The sequence below is a fragment of the Peromyscus californicus genome, unplaced genomic scaffold (genome assembly GCF_007827085.1).
Source record: "Peromyscus californicus insignis strain IS unplaced genomic scaffold, ASM782708v3 Scaffold_4__1_contigs__length_199733344, whole genome shotgun sequence".
In the NCBI taxonomy this organism is placed as follows: Eukaryota; Metazoa; Chordata; class Mammalia; order Rodentia; family Cricetidae; genus Peromyscus; species Peromyscus californicus.
This window is the reverse complement of record NW_026294562.1, coordinates 163,075,360-163,090,515: the sequence shown is the minus strand read 5'-3', so window position 1 is coordinate 163,090,515 and position 15,156 is coordinate 163,075,360. Positions and strand designations below refer to the sequence as shown.

Below are 15,156 nucleotides of genomic sequence, written 5' to 3'. Positions count from 1 at the left end.
GGATGGAGCAGAGGGATCCCCAGTTCCAGGCTCAGGGCTCCATAATGACAATCTATTCCCCCACAAATTATTAATACTAATACTACTAATAGTAACAACAACAACAACAATAATCCTGGAGATTAAGAGGGTAGACTTCTGGCTTCCTCAGTGTTCTCTAGTCCCAATTCAGGGAGAAGGTCCAGGCCCGCCTGCCACATGTCCTGGGATGCAGACCCAGCCTACTGCCTCTACAATCCCTTTCTTGACAGTCTTTATCAGTCAACATTCTAACCTATATCCACAATCCCTTCCTCTTCTAAGACCCAAAATTTCAGGTCCTAGCTCTTTCAGAAACAGCATCACTCATGTCCTCCCAGGTCTTAGGACACAGGAAACAGGACTCCAATGTGAGCATAAGGGCAGGAGTCTGATAAGAATGCTGTAGGCCTACGTCCCAGCCCCGGCTCCAGAACTCTCCCCCTCTACACATTCATATTCATTCATTCATATTCTCTCTCTCTCTCTCTCTCTCTCTCTCTCTCTCTCTCTCTCCTTTCCCCTCCCTCTTCCCTTCTATCCCCTCCCCCACACCCTCTTTACCCACCCCCAGCTTCCATCCTAAGGGTCCAGAAGTCCTGAAACACACTCCTTCCAGCGTTATAGATGCTAAGGACTGCCCTACCAGAGGTAAGATGGGTAGGTGACTTCCTGGAACCACAAAGGTAGGGTTATGGTGACACAGCGGGCAGTTTTCCTCCAGGGGACTGAGCACTCATGACTATGAGAGACCAGTCCATCATTGATCAACTGGTCCCTCAGTGATGGACTTGCTCAGAATCTAGACCACTAGCATGAGGGAGAAAGGCTAAGACCTGGACCTGTGATCTGAGGAAGGAGGGCTGGTATCTAGAATCTTGGTTCTGAAAGAAAGGGCCAGGCATTGGACCCCCAAGTCTGAGAGAGGAGAGCCAAGGCTTGGAATCCTGGGAGGGTCTGGACCCCTGGGTCGGAGGGAGGATGGTTAGGATGTAAACCCCTGGGTCACAGGAAAGAGTGCCAGGGTCTGGACACTTGGGTCTGAGAGAGAATTGGACATCTAGGTCTGAGGGAGGAGGGAATTGTGAGCCTAGCCCCATGGGTTTTCAGGGAAGAGGTCTGCAGCCTGAGGTGAGAGGACTGGGATCCCACCCATCAGTCTATGGGGAAACTGGGGTCTAGTGTGCTGGGTCTAAGGGAGGTGGGCTAGCAACCGGACATCTGGTTCCAAGGGATAAGGAACTTGGGAGTCTAGACTGGATGTCTGCCCTACGGTAGACATCCAGCTTGCATTTTGCCTCTGGGGCCATAGTACTCACAGGATGAGTCTTAGCATGGCGGATGTTGGCGTCCAGAAGAGGGAAGGGGCGATTTCAGTAACCCCCAACGCTCTGTCTAGGTCCCAAACTGTCTGTACCAGGCAATGCCCTTGTCCACCCACCTCTGCTTCCTCCCATTTCATCGCAGCCCCTCAGTCCCATGTCCCATGAGGAAAACAGAGGCTTCAAAATGGGGTAAGGAGTGGCCCCCTCCCTCAGCCCCAACAGGAGGAGGGGTCCCTAGGGAAGCCAAGAGGGGGGGCTGTGGGTCTCCTGGCAGGGAAGGACGGGGACTGAATGTTAATCGCATCCTGAGTGAGTGTGCGAGAACACAGCGAGTGTGTGAGTCCCTCACGCTCTGGCTCCTGCAAGCCGTGGCCGCTGCCGCTGCCGCTGCCTGCCGCTACCCGCCACCCTCCGCCCGCGCCCGCCCGCAGCCTGCTAGGCCACCAGCGCCCTGTTGAGGGGTATCAGCCGGGGTGGGTCCGCCCGGCCCCCAGGGGTCTCTCGTGCTACAGCCATCTGCTAGGTGAGGAAGTGTGTCTTGGTGTCAGGCTGGCTGGTGGGGGGGGTGTGTCTGTAAGGGCTGCAGCGGCCGTAGCTGAGGGAGGAGGGGTCTGTCTGTCTGGACCGACCCTGAGCCTCCTGCCTGCACTTCACGGACCCACCAATCGGTTCCCTGAGCCCCCAAACCTGGATGGATGGTGTGCACCTGGGTTCTGTGCCTCCTGCCTGCATGCAGCCGAGTATCTGTGTGTCCCCGGATGCCTGTGTCCTCCTGTCTGTCTGTCCAAACAGCCACTGAGAGCAGTGACAACGCGCCCCTGTTGGGGCCCTGCGCAAGCGTGTGTGTGTGTGTGTGTGTGTGTGTGTGTGTGTGTCCCTCATCAAGCTCCGGGGGTGTTGAGAGGGAATCCCAGGGAAGTGAGATTGTGTGTGTGTGTGTGTGTGTGTGTGTGTGTGTGTGTGTGTGAGAGAGAGAGAGAGAGAGAGAGAGAGAGAGAGAGAGAGAGAGAGAGAGAGAGAGAGCATGTGCATGTGTGTTTCTGCCTGTGTTTGAGAGTGGGGGCAACGGAGGGGGGTGTCCAGAGGTGGCCAAGCAAGGAATGGGCGAGCAGTTCCTCTGATAGGCAGCCTCACGCTCCTTACACAAACATACACGAGCCACTGGCTTCAGAGGTGACCCAGACAGACAGACAGAGACGAGGGAGGGGGTGCCAAGAGCACAAAGGGGATGCCAATAAGCTAGGGAGAGGTGATGGGACATGGCAGCCAGGGGAGGAGCCCGGACTGAAGCCGGCAGAGGGGGGCACCCCAGGTGGGTGGAGGGGGATCCCCATGGGGTCAGGCCGCAAGAGGACACCCCAACAGCCTCCGCAATGTCCGGGGCCCAACTTCCAGCGCAACATGTGTAGCCTCATCCTCGCCTAGCCTGGTGGCCACAACCTTGGGGGACAGGGCAGGGCAGAATCAAGAAGAGGAGGGACAGAGCCGGGACAGGCAAAAGGTCCCCGAGACTGCCGCTGCTGCCGCTGCTGCTGCTGCTCCTGCTGCTGCTGCTGCTGCCTCGCTGCCGCCCTGGGCCTGGCCCCCAACCAGCTCCCCAACACTCCACGGAATCTTTGGGTCTCTGGACACTGGTTCCGGTCCTGGCCCCCCAGCAATCCCCCCCACAGAACAGGGTCATGAAAAGGTAAGGCTGGGGCAGGGGATGCAGGGGTGGGGGTGGGGATATGGCCCCTTCCAATCTAGGGCAGGGAAAGTTGGCCAGGGACCTCAAGGAGGGAAGGGGTTTGAACGCAAGCAAACCAAACGTCTCTGCCCCCTTGTCCCTCAGGGACCGTCTTCCAGCCTTCCATCTGCTCTCGCGCGCTCACTCTCTGCCCCTTTCCTAGGTTTCTACACCTCAAAACCACCCCAGGCCTCTATTCCCCTGATACTTTACCCTGTCCCCAGCTGCGCATAACTGAATCCCACCTCTGTCAATCTCTCCACCTCACCTTCTCTGCACCCCCTTCCTGCATCAGTCTCCCCATGGCTGGCTATCCCTCTCTCCTCTCCCTTTCCCCTCCCACCTCAGAGCTATGAGTCTGCTATTAATACCCCCGCCAAGGACCTTGAGGGCATCCAGTGACCGGCACCCAGCCCCAGGCAGCCACCCCTTCCTCAAGGTTCTGGAATGCCCTTCCAGGGTTGGGATGGGGAGACACTGGCTTGTGTGTGTATGCAGTGGGGGACAGGAAGCTTTCTGCAGCACAAGGAAGGGGAGCTGCTGACCAAAGCCTCTCCCCATCCCCATAGTGGGTTAGGGGGCCAATGGAGACAGAGACCCTCTTCCTCCTTACGCTCTGGACAAGACAGAAGAGGAGCACCTGGGAAGGCCAGAGCTAGTGGGCAGCAAGATGTTGGGACTGATGGGGTCTGAGGCAAAAAAAGGGGGGTTCCTTAAAGGAGTACAAGACAGGAACCAAGATTCCCAGTTGGGGCAGGAGGCCAGGATCCCTGGGTCCTGGGAAAGAAATGGTTGCTCTACATGCTGGGGGAGTGGGGGTACCTGCCTGGCCAAGTCTTCAGTCGGGAATTTAGGGAGGGCACCTATGAGAGAAAGGAGGGCCAGGACTCTTGACAGGGCAGGCTGGGGGAGTCGCTTCTTAGGCCCCTGTGGGGATGGAAGTGCATGGCTAAACTCATGAGGCGGAGGTCGAAATGGACTTTGGCAACCCTGTTGTGAGCTCTGGGGACTTTGCCTTCAGGAGACTGATCCCGGGGTAAGAGGGCTGGGTAGAAAGGTTGCCCTCAGGAGTCCTTTATGGGAGAGCTCTGCCTCCTGGCAGGGGTGAGGCTGAGGCTGCCCTCCTAGGCCTCACAGTGACAAGGACCTTGGACCCCAAAAATGCAGAGGCCAGGGTCTGAGAAGCGAAGGAGGGGCTGATGGCTGAGCAGCCACCAGGAAGGGAGAGGAGAGCCAGTATTAACCCCGCAGGGGCCAGGCCACAGCTGTGCGTTATTTTGGGGAGGAGGGGGGGGCTATTCTGAGCACGGACTGAGCCAGCTGCTTAGGGAAGGAAAGGCAATGGAGAGGAGAGACAGGAGGAGGCATGGCCTGCAGGAGGGGGCACCCCCTTCCCAGGGGAGACAGGGGCTCAGGACCTCCAGAAAGGTGGGACGGCAGTTTGGAGAATGAGGTTTCCAGGCAGGGTAGGGGGTGTGGGCCTCTGCCCCAACCCTTGCTGTCTAGAATGGACAAGCCTGTGCTACCATGGCAACCAGACAGGAGACTGACAGCCAAGAGAGAACCCTTCTGTATCTGGACCCTGACCCATTCGGGAAGCCCCCGGTGCAGGCCTTGGTGCTTTCTGGGAGCAGAGATCAGGCCCCCCCGGGGCCTCCTCCACAGACCTAGTACCCAGGAGCCTGGGGTTTTAGCCACCCACCCCAGGCAACTAGTATTCAACAGGGGGCACCGGAGGCAACACTCTTCCTTTAATTTACTAAATTGCTCTGGGCTGGAAGCCAGGGACCCCCCCCCCCAACCAGTGCTCCACAGCTGTGCCCCCACCCCAAGACTGGCCTGTGACTCAGTTTCATCAAGAATGAAAGTGAGGGGGCAGGGACAGGAGGAGGGGCTAAGAATGGCTGGGGTGGTGGGTATTTTCTCTCCTTGTATACCCCACTAATTTTTCCCTTTCTCTCCCCACGCCCTGACCCCTTCTCCTCTCTCATTCCCCCCTTACTTTCTTCCCTCTATTCTCATTCTCTCTGCCACCTGGCTCTGCCTTGCTTTCATGTCTGTGCCGGGCACCTCCCGGGTGGGGGTCTGGGTCTCTGCCTTGCCTCGCTATTTCTGTCTTCTCCGTATTTCATTTGCTCTGCCGGCTTTCCTCCATCTCCATTCCTTCTTCCTGAGGTTGGTTTGCCTGACTCTGGGTGGCTGTGGGTCCCTGCCTTCCAATTCCGGGCTTGCCTTCTATGCCCCCCAACTTTCTCATCTCTCCGCCTCCCTGCATTTATCTCTTCCTCTCTCCTTGCCTCACCACCATCCTCTCGCTTGGTCCTTCTCTTGGGTCTGTGTCCATCTGAGCCTCTCCTTCCATCTCTCCTTACTCCTTCCCTGACCATTTCTGACTGTCCCCCTCTCCTTTGGCCTCACTCTGGTCTGTTCCTGTTTTTGTCCCATCTCTGGGTCTCTTTCCCATCGGAATGACCACTGTCCACTCCATCCCTGTCTCCTTCCCTCCGTATCTTCCCTGACCCCATTACTCACCCCCTCCCGCCTTTGTGTCTCCTGGTTCCCACATTCCATTCCTCCATCTTCCCCCCCCACCCCTCCCTCTATTTGGATTCCATCTTTCCCTTCCACTCCCTCCACTGCCTTTCCCGCTGTCTCTTCTTGTCTCTGGTCTGTGTCTATCTCTCCATTCCTCCTGTCTCTCTCTCTCTCTCTTCATCTGTTTCTCTCTATGCTGCTGTCTCTCTGTCTCTCACCCAACTTTCCCCTCTCCTCCTGACTCGGCGTCTTCTCTCACTATCTGGATCCCACTGTCTCTGTCACCTTCCCCATCTCCGTTTCTCGATCTCTGTCTCCTCCTTCTGTCTCCGTCTCCCTTTATCTCTGTCCCGCATCTCTCCGTGTTTCTCTCCGTGTCTGCCCCTCCCTCTTCTCCATCACCCAACCTTCCCCTCTCGTCCCGTCTCTCCCGTGCTCCCCCTCGGGCTCTGCCCTCGCCTCCCGTCCGCGCAGAGGCCGCCCGGCGGGGCCCGCAGGCGATGCGCGGCGCCGGTGGCCCCCACGGCCCTCGGGGCCCCGCTAAGATGTTGCTGCTGCTGGCACTGGCGTGCGCCAGCCCCTTCCCGGAGGAGGCGCCGGGGCCGGGCGCGGCCGGCGGGGGCACGGGCGGGGCGCGGCCGCTCAACGTGGCGCTGGTCTTCTCTGGCCCCGCATACGCGGCCGAGGCGGCGCGCCTGGGCCCGGCCGTGGCGGCGGCAGTTCGCAGCCCGGGCCTGGACGTGCGGCCAGTGGCGCTGGTGCTCAACGGCTCGGACCCTCGCAGCCTTGTGCTGCAGCTCTGCGACCTGCTGTCGGGGCTGCGCGTGCACGGCGTGGTGTTCGAGGACGACTCGCGCGCGCCCGCCGTCGCGCCCATTCTCGACTTCCTGTCGGCGCAGACCTCGCTGCCCATCGTGGCCGTGCACGGCGGCGCCGCGCTCGTGCTCACGCCCAAGGTGCGCGCGACCGCGGGGGGGCGGGCCGGCCGCGGGGCGGGGCCTTGCGGCTCGGGGGCGGGGCCTTGCGGCTCGGGGGCGGGGATGGGACATAGTCTAGATTGACTTGGGGTGGGGACGTTCGTCGAGTAGCAGTGCCTAGAGGAGAGAGGCTGAAGGGCAAGACTCTTGAGAGGCAGGCTTTGAGAGGCGAACCTATGATAGCTTTGGAGCCAGTTTCATCGAGGTTTGGGGGGCTTATAAGGCCGGGGAGCGTCCCTGGGGGCGGGGCTGTCCGTTGGTCAGTTGGCACGTTGGTGATAAGAGTCAAGTCTAGATAGGGTGGAATCTGAATTGGAGGGGTGTGCTCTAGAGGGGTCACAGCGCCTTCCGGTGATCAGCTACAAAAGTCAGATAACCAGGGAGGAAGTGAGCTCCAAGTGAGGACTGAGGAAGAACCAGTGGCAGAAGAGATAGATTTTAATGAGAGGCAACAGGGTCAGAAACTAGAGTTATGGGTCTTGGACCAATGAGGGAAAGAGTCAGTTGGAAAGGAATGAGGTTCAGAAAGAGATAGAGTCTAGTGAGGAAGTGGGGTCCAGGACAGCAGGTCAGGGGACCATGGGAGAAGAGGCATGGAGGATGGCTCGGCTGAAGGATGTCGTCTAGAGGTCTAGGAATGAGAGCAGAGCTATTCGTTCTGAGAGGTGGGCTGATGAATGGCAGGACCAGGCCCAAGAACAGATCTAGTGCTCAAGGAAGGAGAGAGGGATCCAGCAGAGAGGGCTGAGGGTAGACCAGGCCCAAGAACAGATCTAGTGCTCAAGGAAGGAGAGAGGGGTCCAGCAGAGAGGGCTGAGGGTAGACCAGGCCCAAGAACAGATCTAGTGCTCAAGGAAGGAGAGAGGGGTCCAGCAGAGAGGGTGAGGGTAGACTAGGTCCAAGCAATGTAATGAAAGGACTTTACCAAGAGGAAGTAGGCCCTTGGAGTGGGGTTTGAGAAGGAGCATGTGAAAGTATGGCATGAGGATCCTGAACTGGGTTCAAGAAGGAACAAGCTCAGCCTGGGAGACTAGTGCCAGTCCTGAAGACAGGCCTGCCTCCAGAGGCCTGGGCCAGTGGGTTGTAGTGGACTTTTGGTGCTCCAGAAGTTTGCAGACTAGAAAGATGAAGCCTAAGAAGGGACGTATTGGAGGTGGAGCAAGTGAAACAGAGAAGTGGGATTGGCTGGAGGATGGAGCCACCTGGGTGGATGGAACCTAAACCGGTCAGTTCCCAGCTAGGAAGACCTTTGGCATTATACCTGGATCACTATTGCATCCTAGGACTCGCGGGTCTGTCCAAAACATTGTGGGAAAGACTTCTGTCCAACATCCTTGTTCTTGGCTTGATTTGTAGGCCTGGCTGATGCCTCAATGGAACACTGACATACATGGTCCCTTGTGCCTCCATTGCTGCTGAGTGTGACCCACTGAACACCGTTATCCACTCTGTGTGCAGCCTATCACCTTCAGAGACACATGTAGTTCCCTCACTGTCCTTGGGTGAGAGAAGATGTGACCCTCACTACCCCAGCTATGCTACAATGAGTGCCAGGACCTAGTCCCTTTATAGCCACACCCTGCTGGTGGATGAGGTCCTCTGTGAGTCTCCACTGCATGCTGGGAAGCCCCCTTTTCTCAGGACAGCTGTCTTGTACCCAGCATCAAACCACTGGCACATGCCAAAGGAGAAATCTGATGGCTGTTTCCTGGTAGTTGCAGGAAGGCTTGTGAGGCCTGGGGCTTGTTTAAGTTCAGGATTATAAAACTGAGTTGGGGGAGGCTGGGTCATAATGGAACTTGCACTCGGGTAGTGAAATCTGCCCTAAGGGAAACCCGTAATAACTGAGGCTAAGGCTCCACTGGATGGTAATCAAGAGAGGCCTCCTGAGGAGGTGGTGTCTGTGCTGGCCCAGAAAGATGATGGGGGGTAGCTAGGCATGGAGGATCTGGGGAATGTGTCCCCAGGAGGTACAACTGCTAAGGGCAAGGCTTAGAAGAAGCATTCTGTGTGTGAGAAAGAACAAGGTAGAGGGCTGCAGCCGATGCAGAGCTGGGGAGCAGAAGATGAGCTCAGACGGGCACTGGGGGTTGCTCGTGTAGGGCTTTGTGCCTGGGCCACAGTGGGGACTTTCTTTAGCTTTGATCCTAGAGGAGAACCATTGGAAGCTTTTCAATTGAGAAGAGATGCGTTCCAATTAATATTCTGAAACGATCACTTTGGTTCTGTTCGGAGAACAAACAAAAGGCATGAGAATGGAAGCAGAAATGTGCCAGAGAGCTGCAGATGTCTAGGCGAGTGCAATCGCGATGGTGAGGAGATGGGGCTGGGGGTCATCAGATAGCTAGGATTAGTGAGAGCATGCAGCCAGGACGTCTTGGAAGTGGCCTGGAGGGAAGCATGAGGGGAACAAGGAGAGGATGGAGCTGGGGCTGTAGTTTAGCTGCTTTAGTGCTTGCCTGGCGTGAATGAGGTCCTGAGCTCCACCCCAGCACCATGTAAACCGGATGTAGTGGTGCATTCAGTAATCCCAGCACTCAGGAGGGGACAGAGCAGCAGGAGTTCGGGTCACTTCTATTGTATAGTTGATGATATATGAGATCCTGGAGGGGAGGAGGGGGGGTTCTGGCTTGGGGGTGCAAAGAAGAGGAGGCTTGTGAAGAGTCAGGAAATCTGCTTTTGACATGCAAGTTCCCGAGATACTTGTGGAAATCCTGGTCTGCGGATGGTGACTAGAAAGTGGGATGGCTTTGTCTGGAGCTCACGGGAACAGTTGTAACCAAAGATAGAGCCTTGGGCACACTGCACAGAACTTCCTGCAGCGATGAAGATGGACTGTGTCTGCTCTATCCAGCAGGCAGCTGCAAAGCCACAGGTGGCTGCTGAGCACTTGCATGGTGCAGCTGAGGAACTATATTTCTTTTTTCAGTTTAATTTTAATTTGAATAGCTACACATCGCTAGTGGCCACCATACTGGATAGTGCTAGAGACAATATTTAAACCCATGGTGCTCAATGACCTTTGCTAGGGAGTGTGGACAGAAAAAGAAAGAGAACACCATAAAGACCGCTTACATTTATGTAGGGTTCTGACTGAGGAACAGAGGCCAACAAAGGGAGACAGAAATGGGGGACATGGGGGCAGGAGGGAAATTAAAGGGACAGTCTACTCCACTTGGGAGGAAGGGCACCCTTCAGCATCCTCACTGCATGCTGTCTTGTGGTCTTGCTCATTGCAAATGGGGCTAGGGTGCCTCGGTGGACGCTGGGAAGATGTGGGGTGAATTCATGGTGGTGATATCACATGCTGCCATAGATAAACCCTCAACCCTCAGCAGCTCACCCCAGTAAGTTGTTTCTCATTCATACAAACTCCAAACGGGGCGACCTCACTGGAGGTATTGCTCCATGTGCTGAGTGGCACAGGCTCCACCCCTCCTGTGACTGGGAGACCCTAGGCCTTCAGAGTTTTCTTCTGGGTCTCTACAGCTGCCCTCAGACATGAGAGTAAGGTTCAGGGTGAGTTTTTTAGGTGAGCCTGGAAGAACTCAGTTATGTGGTTAAACATAGCCCCGACGAAGCCAGTGCTGCAGAAGGAAAAGCAGCCAGGCCTGGTAAGCAGCCGTAGTGGAAGCTGTGGTGCCAGGGGCTCAGGCCGCTGTGGTCTGCTCACTGGTCCTCCCTGTTCCCGCAGGAGAAGGGCTCCACCTTCCTGCAGCTCGGCTCCTCCACAGAGCAGCAGCTGCAGGTCATTTTTGAGGTGCTGGAGGAGTACGACTGGACATCCTTTGTGGCAGTGACCACGCGTGCCCCAGGCCATCGGGCCTTCTTGTCATACATCGAGGTGCTGACTGATGGCAGCCTGGTGGGCTGGGAGCATCGAGGAGCGTTGACACTGGACCCCGGGGCTGGTGAGGCCGTCCTGGGCGCACAGCTCCGGAGCGTCAGCGCGCAGATCCGCCTGCTCTTCTGCGCCCGCGAGGAAGCAGAGCCTGTTTTCCGGGCCGCAGAAGAGGCTGGCCTCACTGGGCCTGGCTACGTCTGGTTCATGGTGGGACCCCAGCTGGCTGGAGGCGGGGGCTCCGGGGTCCCTGGGGAGCCTCTTCTTCTGCCAGGAGGCGCCCCACTGCCTGCGGGGCTGTTCGCAGTGCGCTCTGCTGGCTGGCGTGACGACTTGGCACATCGAGTGGCTGCTGGTGTGGCGGTGGTGGCCAGAGGCGCCCAAGCCCTGCTGCGAGACTATGGCTTCCTGCCTGAGCTGGGCCATGACTGCCGCGCCCAGAATCGCACCCACCGCGGGGAGAGTCTGCACAGGTGATTGGGGAACACTTGCAGTGCTCAGTAATGAGTGACCTGGGATGGAGCTCATCCTGGCTCATTTCCTTTTCTGTAAAACGGGCACAACCGAGTGGCCCTTCTGCGATTTCACCAGGTTATTTAGAAGGCACCTAGTGTACAAAGACTTTATTACCACTGTTCCACGACTTTAAGGCTGGTGGGAGACTGCAATCTTAGGTACTTCAGGAGGCAGGAGTTCAGGGTCATCCTTGTCTGCATATCCACTTGGAGGCCAGCCTGGGCTGTATGAGACCCTGTCTCAAAATCGAAATGTGAGGCAGAGCCAGGCAGATCTCTGTGAGTTCGAGGCCAGCCTGGTCTACAGAGTGAGCTCCAGGACAGGCACCAAAACTACACAGAGAAACCTTGTCTCGAAAAAAAAAAATGGAAATGTGTAACTTTAGTTCAGTGTGGCAGTATAGACTTGTCATCCCAGCACTCTGAAGATGGGGGCAGGAAACAAGGCTAAAATATCTAAAAAGAAATACCCAATTTTTTTTTTATATTTTAATGTCTTTGAAATCAAGGTATGTCTTAAGATCAACCAGTTATCGTGTTCTAATTGGCAGCTTCTGGGTTTGTTTGCTTGTTTGTAAGTAAAAGCAGTGCAACCGATAGAACTTACCCTGGACAAGAAAACCACCACCACGAGATGAGTCTCGGTGATAAAAAGACGCATTGATGGAGTGGCCCGTGCGAGGCAGAAGTTTTTCCTCTGTCATGTAACCTCCCGGAGATGAGTGTCTGGCAGTCCTGGTTGTCAGGAGATGGGCTCCACGTGCCAATTCTGTTTTTCTACTCTTGGCACAGTAGAAGCTGGGTTGTAGGCATGGCAGATAAGTCTGGTCTAGGGAAGGGAGGACGACATAGCAAAGGAAAAGCAACGTCAAGTAATGTGGAGGGCACAGGTCCCACCTCTTATTACTGAGAACATTGTCACGTGGTCAGGACTGACATACTGCTTGTTCAAGGCACATCCATTCTGATTAGTTAAACATCTGTGCTGATTAGCTCGACTCCCATTCTGATTGGCTAGTGGCTGTGCCGTGCTGACTGTTAGATATTTTAATACCACCCCTGCATGTAGCCTGCATGGACTGCAGAGTGCTGGGTGTGTCCACCCTTGTTGCGGCCATGGGTCCAGCTTACACACTGTGATGTTAGAAGAAAACTGGTGTGACAGCATCCCTTCCATGGGGAGCTTTGGGAGTGGGGAACACAGTCCATGTGCTGACGGAGCAGCAGAAGGAAGGCCATGGACCCTGAGCCCGGTTGAGTCTGGGGGAACCTAAGGGAGGAGAATGGACAACTGACTTGGGAATCAGGACCCCAGAACAAGAGGGTGAGAGAAGCATCCTGTGTTCATAAATACTGAGCGCCTGCTAGGAACTAGAGCTCATGCTGGGCCCTGGGAACACAGGGATGAATAAGACCACAGACGTCTTCAAAGAATGCAAGGGCCTAAAGAGGTGACATACAGGGATGGGAATAATGGCCACACAGTGTGAGGCTTGCAGTAATGGAGATAACAGCAGCCTTAGGGAGCATGGGGGAGGAAACCTGCCCAACCAGGACATTTTTGGTTACAAAAAGCAGTCTCGTTTAAATTTCCCCAGGAGAAAGAGGGTTCATTGGAAAGATAAACATGCACAGAACAGACAGACTTCAGGAATTGAGGCCAAGTCCGGGCCAGCTACTCTTTCATCTAATGTTTTCGTCTTTCTGATTCTGCACACACACACACACACACACACACACACACACACACACACACACACACACACAGGCTTACCTTTCCCAGCCTCTGTTCAGATCTTAATACATAATTTCTCCTTCATAATTTTAGAACCTACGGGTCTCACTGTAAAACAGCATCCCAAGAGGAAACTGGTTGGTGAGAATCAACCTCCCAATACAGGCTGCGTAACTGGGGGGTAAGATGTAGTGTCAGGGAGGTTTCCGGGGGGAAAGAATCCTGAACTGAGACCTAGGGATGAACTACTGGCCAAACTTCCATCCACTGAAAAACCTTTTCCTGAGAATCTATGTGCCTAGCACTGCTTTGGCACAAAAGAATCAAATAAAGTTGGGTATGGTAGTATACTCCTTTAATCTCAGAACTCAGGCAGAGCTCTGAGTTCAGGACTAGTCTGGTCTAGATAGTGAGTTCCAGGCTAGCCAAAGATATATACATATACATACATACTTATATATGTATGAGCAGCATATGTACCCATATATGAGAGGCAGATAGATAGATGATAGATAGAGACCCTGACTCAAAAAACTGAAAGAAAAATAGTCACCCAAATCCCCTGCTCTCACATAGCTAACAGTCTAATGAGGGAGAGTGGGGAAGAGGGGCATGTAGTGAATAGGCAAGAAAAGAAAGAACTGTCCACAGGTGGCAGCCTCTGAGAGGAAAATAAAATGGGGGCGTGTGAGACAAAAGGCTTAGGGGTTAGATCATATCAGGCAGGTAAAACTTAGAGGTTAAAATGATATAGATGGGGGAAGAGCTGGAGAGATGACTCAGCGTTGAGAGCACTTTCTGCTCTTGCAGAGGACCCAGGTTGGGTTCCCAATGCCCATATTGGGTAGCTCACAAACATATACGCACGCGTGCGAGAGAGAGAGAGAGAGAGAGAGAGAGAGAGAGAGAGAGAGAGAGAGAGAGAGAGAGAGAGAGAGAGAGAGAGAGAGAGAGAAGTGAGTTCTGGGGCTGCAATACTCTCTTCTGGGACCCTGGACACATGTGGAACACATAAATACACTCAGGCACACACGCATACACGTACATTTCTTTAAAATCATTGTACGTAGTTGGAGCTGAGCACTGGAAGAGCTGAGTAAATAGAGGGAAGAGCAAGGCCTGAAGCCCATTATTCTTCAGCCATCTGTGTGGATGGGATGGAATGGCCCAAAGGAGACACAGGCAGGGCCTCCAGGTCAGCTTCAGTCTAAGGGTGCTCAGCACGTCCACCAGATATGGAGGACATTCATTCCAGGTGTGATCAAAACACGTAGAAAGACCCAAGGGGGTTGGGGGGACAGGCAAACACGGAGCCTTCGTAGCACAGAACAGATAACAGGTAATGAGGTCAGGAAGGTGGGTGGGACCAAAGCTTTGCCTTGTGTGCACAGTTGTATGGCTTAAGACTCTATTCTGGGATTCTGGGAGCCAAAGGCAAGTCCTGAGGAGAGGAGGCTGGCCTAGAATCAGCTTTAGGTATAGAAAGACTTCTCTGGGGTGGGATATGGACTGGAAGGCCAGGCAGGAGGCCGGGGGAGGTGCCAGGACTCTTGGGGTGGAGGACAGGTGGGGAAGGAAGAACGGGACTTGGTAGCCTAGATGGAGGGACCCGGAGCAGCCGACTAGAGAGATGGTGTGAGAGCATGCCGTATTCGGCACAGTGACGATGTTTAGGAGCCCGAGATGCCCAGGTGTGAGAGCATGCCGTACTCGGCACAGTGACGATGTTTAGGAGCCCAGAGATGCCCAGGTGTGAGAGCATGCCGTACTCGGCACAGTGACGATGTTTAGGAGCCCAGAGATGCCCAGGTATGAGAGCATGTCGTACTCAGCACAGTGACAATGTTTAGGAGCCCAGAGATGCCAGGAAGCTTCATCCCAGGAGAAGGGATATTTGAACTGAGTATTTACAACCTATCAGAGCTGGTCAAGATGAGAGAGAGGTTTTATAGGTACAGCACAGCCCTTGCAAAGGCCTGGAGGCAGTGAACTCTCCCCAGATTCCAAGTGACACTGCATTTAGTGCTGCTAAGAGTTTTCAGGCGGGAAGGCATCGGATAGGGAGTTTCAGGGACAGGAGAAAGAAACCATGGCATGCAAGGACGTTAAGGTATCAGCACCAAGCTGAGGGTGTGGGACCTGGGCCTGGAGGTTCTGGCAACGAAGAGGGGACTCAAAGGTGAAGACTGTGGCTGGCAATAGAAGAGACTCAGCCCCCAGCAACCAAGGGACCCAGCCCAGGTCCTCATGGGGCCCCTCCCTTTCTCCTGGGCAGGTACTTCATGAACATCACCTGGGATAACCGAGACTACTCCTTCAATGAAGATGGCTTTCTGGTGAACCCTTCACTGGTGGTCATCTCCCTCACCAGAGACAGGACATGGGAAGTGGTGAGTGGCCCAGACTCCAGGCATCTGTGGGAGAGCACCTGGACCCTGGATCTGAGGGAGGAGAAACAGGTCTAGACTCTGAGGTCCTATGGAA

General features: G+C 55.1%; 1 protein-coding gene across 4 annotated transcripts in view; it reads left to right on the top strand.

Moving 5' to 3' along the window:
• Positions 1–597: 597 nt before the first annotated feature.
• The window catches only part of Grin2d (glutamate ionotropic receptor NMDA type subunit 2D), a 46,282-nt gene continuing 31,723 nt past the window's right edge, over positions 598–15,156 (top strand). For 2 of the 4 annotated variants that reach the window (XM_052714452.1, XM_052714449.1), the window contains exons 1-4: positions 2,050–3,030; positions 6,079–6,560; positions 10,276–10,895; positions 14,948–15,062. In XM_052714452.1, the coding sequence (XP_052570412.1) occupies positions 6,105–6,560; positions 10,276–10,895; positions 14,948–15,062 (1,191 nt within the window). In that variant the 5' untranslated portion in view covers positions 2,050–3,030; positions 6,079–6,104. Of the gene's footprint in view, positions 1,867–2,049; positions 3,031–5,244; positions 6,561–10,275; positions 10,896–14,947; positions 15,063–15,156 lie in introns of those variants that run through there. The other 2 variants (XM_052714451.1, XM_052714450.1) reach the window with 2 other exon arrangements.